Source organism: Entamoeba nuttalli (genome assembly GCF_000257125.1).
Source record: "Entamoeba nuttalli P19 unplaced genomic scaffold asmbl_7833, whole genome shotgun sequence".
NCBI classification, from domain to species: domain Eukaryota; phylum Evosea; order Mastigamoebida; family Endamoebidae; genus Entamoeba; species Entamoeba nuttalli.
In genome coordinates this window covers 1-2,704 of record NW_008578824.1, presented here as the reverse complement: position 1 = coordinate 2,704, position 2,704 = coordinate 1, and the positions used below count along the sequence as shown (strand labels likewise).

Below are 2,704 nucleotides of genomic sequence, written 5' to 3'. Positions count from 1 at the left end.
CATATTTAAAAGTTTTAAAGAAAAAAAAAGGAAAAAAGTAAAAAAAAAATAGTTTAAAGAACTAATAAAAGAGTTTTTGATAAAAACAATGGAGGGAAGAATTGAGAATAATAAAAAAGAAAGATTTATATTAAGAGAAGTTCTTCATAAGTCAAAGAAAGGGACAATTATTAATAAAGCTATTACAATGGTTAAAGAACATAAATATTCATTTTTTGTTATTAAAAGTTTGAGTTACTAAATGATAAAAAAGAGATAAAAAATAAAGACTAATTTATAGGAATACCAATATTACTTGATGATAAAGAAAAAATTAAAAAATTAGACGAAGAAAGAGATTTAGCTAAGACAGTTGAACATTCAAATTTTGTTAGATATTATGATGGATTTATTTGTTCAGTAGAAGATCAATATGAATATTGGGAAGTATTAGAATATTGTTCACAAAAAAGTGTTGACTTATATACTATTGCACATAAGTCATTAACTGATGGAGAACGTTTCTTTTTTTTATGTGACTTATCTGTGGCAATGGAATATATGGTTCAAACATTACATAAACAACATTTTATGTTAAATCCTCATAATTTAATATTAACAAAAGATACTTCATCTCCAATTCCAAAGTTAAAAGTAACAAATTATTTTGAAAATGTATTATATATTTCTCCTAAAGAAGTATTTCTTCAAAATATGTTTTATTGTGCACCAGAATTATATTTAAATCAAATCAATGAAAATTCAGATATTTGGTCATTAGGAGTATTAATATTTGTATTATTTTGTAACCGTTTTCCATTTCCACCAAATAAAGTATTTGAAACATTGTCACAACAAAAGAAAATTGATTTAAAAGGAATTGAAGATTTATCATTAAAAGATCTTTTAAGTAGAATGTTAATTTATAATCCTAAAGAAAGAATGCAATGGGATGACTTTTTTATTCATCCTTTTATTCAACGATGTAGAGATTATAAAGTTGAAACATCAAAAGGAACTGGAGAAGATTATATTCCTAAAAAAATTATTGGTAAAGGTGCATTTGGTGTAGTATTTCTTGCTGAACATCAAATAGAAGGAAATATATATAAAGTTGCACTAAAAGAAGTACCAGAATCAAAAAAAGATTCATTATTAAGAGAAGCACGAGTAATGAAATTATGTGTTCATCCAAATGTAGTTGAATTTCATGACTATTTTGAATGTAAAAATAAATTGTCAGAAAAATGTACAGAGAATTCAGATATTCCATTACAACAATTAGAACAAATACTACCATCACCTAATTCTCATTATTTTTATTTAGTTATGGAGTATTGTGATCAAGGAACATTAGAAAAGTATCTTGAAAAAAATGGAGGACCTTTAAGTACAGCAGAAATACTTCATTTTTTAGCAGAAATAGCAAGTGGGTTATGGTATTTACATTTTTGTAAACATATTATTCATAGAGACCTTAAATTGGAAAATTTCCTTTTATGTACACCTCCTAAAACAATGAAATATCCTCGTTTAAAAATTGCTGATTATGGATTATCTCGTGCTTTTGGAGATGATAGTACATTAATGCAAACTAATGTTGGTACATTTATTTATTTATCTCCTGAAATTAAATATCATAAAGTTTATACTACTAAAAGTGATTTATATAGTCTTGGGGTTGTTTTATATAGACTTGCAACAAATGAATATCCATTTAGTACAAATAAAGCAACTATTGACTACGCTTTTCAAACTAAACAACCTCTAAGCTTCCCCTCTTATGTGAAAGTTGAATTTCATCTTCAAGATCTTATTAGAAAATTAATTACTCATGACGAGGCTTCTCGTTTGTCATGGAGAGAGTTTTTTGCTCATCAATTCGTTTATCGTGCAATGCAACATCATGCTGCACAAGCTTGTTTTGTTCCAACAGCTCATGACTTTGATTTATTAGAAAAACAACAAATTTATGAAATAGATTGATTTAATTATTATTTCAATTTATTTCATCTAATTATTTAAATTAAAAGAAAAATGTAATTCAAATAAATTTTATTTTATTATTTTAAATATAAGTTATTTATCAAAAACTCTTTTTCATTACATAGAATATATATTATATATATTAGCACTAAGAATATCATTGAGTCTTGACTCTTATTAAGAAAAGAAAATATGACATACATTTTAATTGAGATATAGAATAATGAATGTCAATAATAACAAAATGTAATAATAAAATATTGTAATAGAAATAACAATGAAGAATGAGTAAGGAAAGAATAAAGAAATTGAATGATAATAAAAATCATACAAATAACAAATATAAATGAATAACAATAAGTGATATAAAAAGAAGAATAAAAAGAATAACAAGTAACTGGAAAAGGGGAGTATGAAGAAATACTTAAAAAATACGAAGGTAAAAGGAAAAGATAATTTGAAAAAACTAAAGAAGAAATTAAAGAAAGAACAAAATACATTGAAGAAAAAAGACATTAAAGCTATAGAATAAATAATTAAAAAAAAAATCCAATTAAAGAAATGAATGAAAGATGTAAAATTGGAAGAATAATAAAAAAACATAAGAAAAATACAAGAAGAAATACAATAAGCAATTAATTAAGTATTAATAGAACTAGCTTATATTGTTCATGGATTAGGGGAGACTAATCACATCAATAAGTCTTCATCTTCTTCTAGCAGCTCTATGGAGTATGTT

General features: G+C 24.3%; 1 protein-coding gene across 1 annotated transcript; it reads left to right on the top strand.

The window, feature by feature from the left end:
* Positions 1-88: 88 nt before the first annotated feature.
* On the top strand, positions 89-1,965 carry ENU1_176010 (serine/threonine protein kinase, putative; the record flags this gene model as incomplete). The annotated part of the gene is made up of 2 exons (XM_008861325.1): positions 89-227; positions 281-1,965. 2 exons carry the CDS (start codon positions 89-91, stop codon positions 1,963-1,965), a joined length of 1,824 nt encoding a protein of 607 aa, XP_008859547.1.
* Positions 1,966-2,704: the final 739 nt, after the last annotated feature.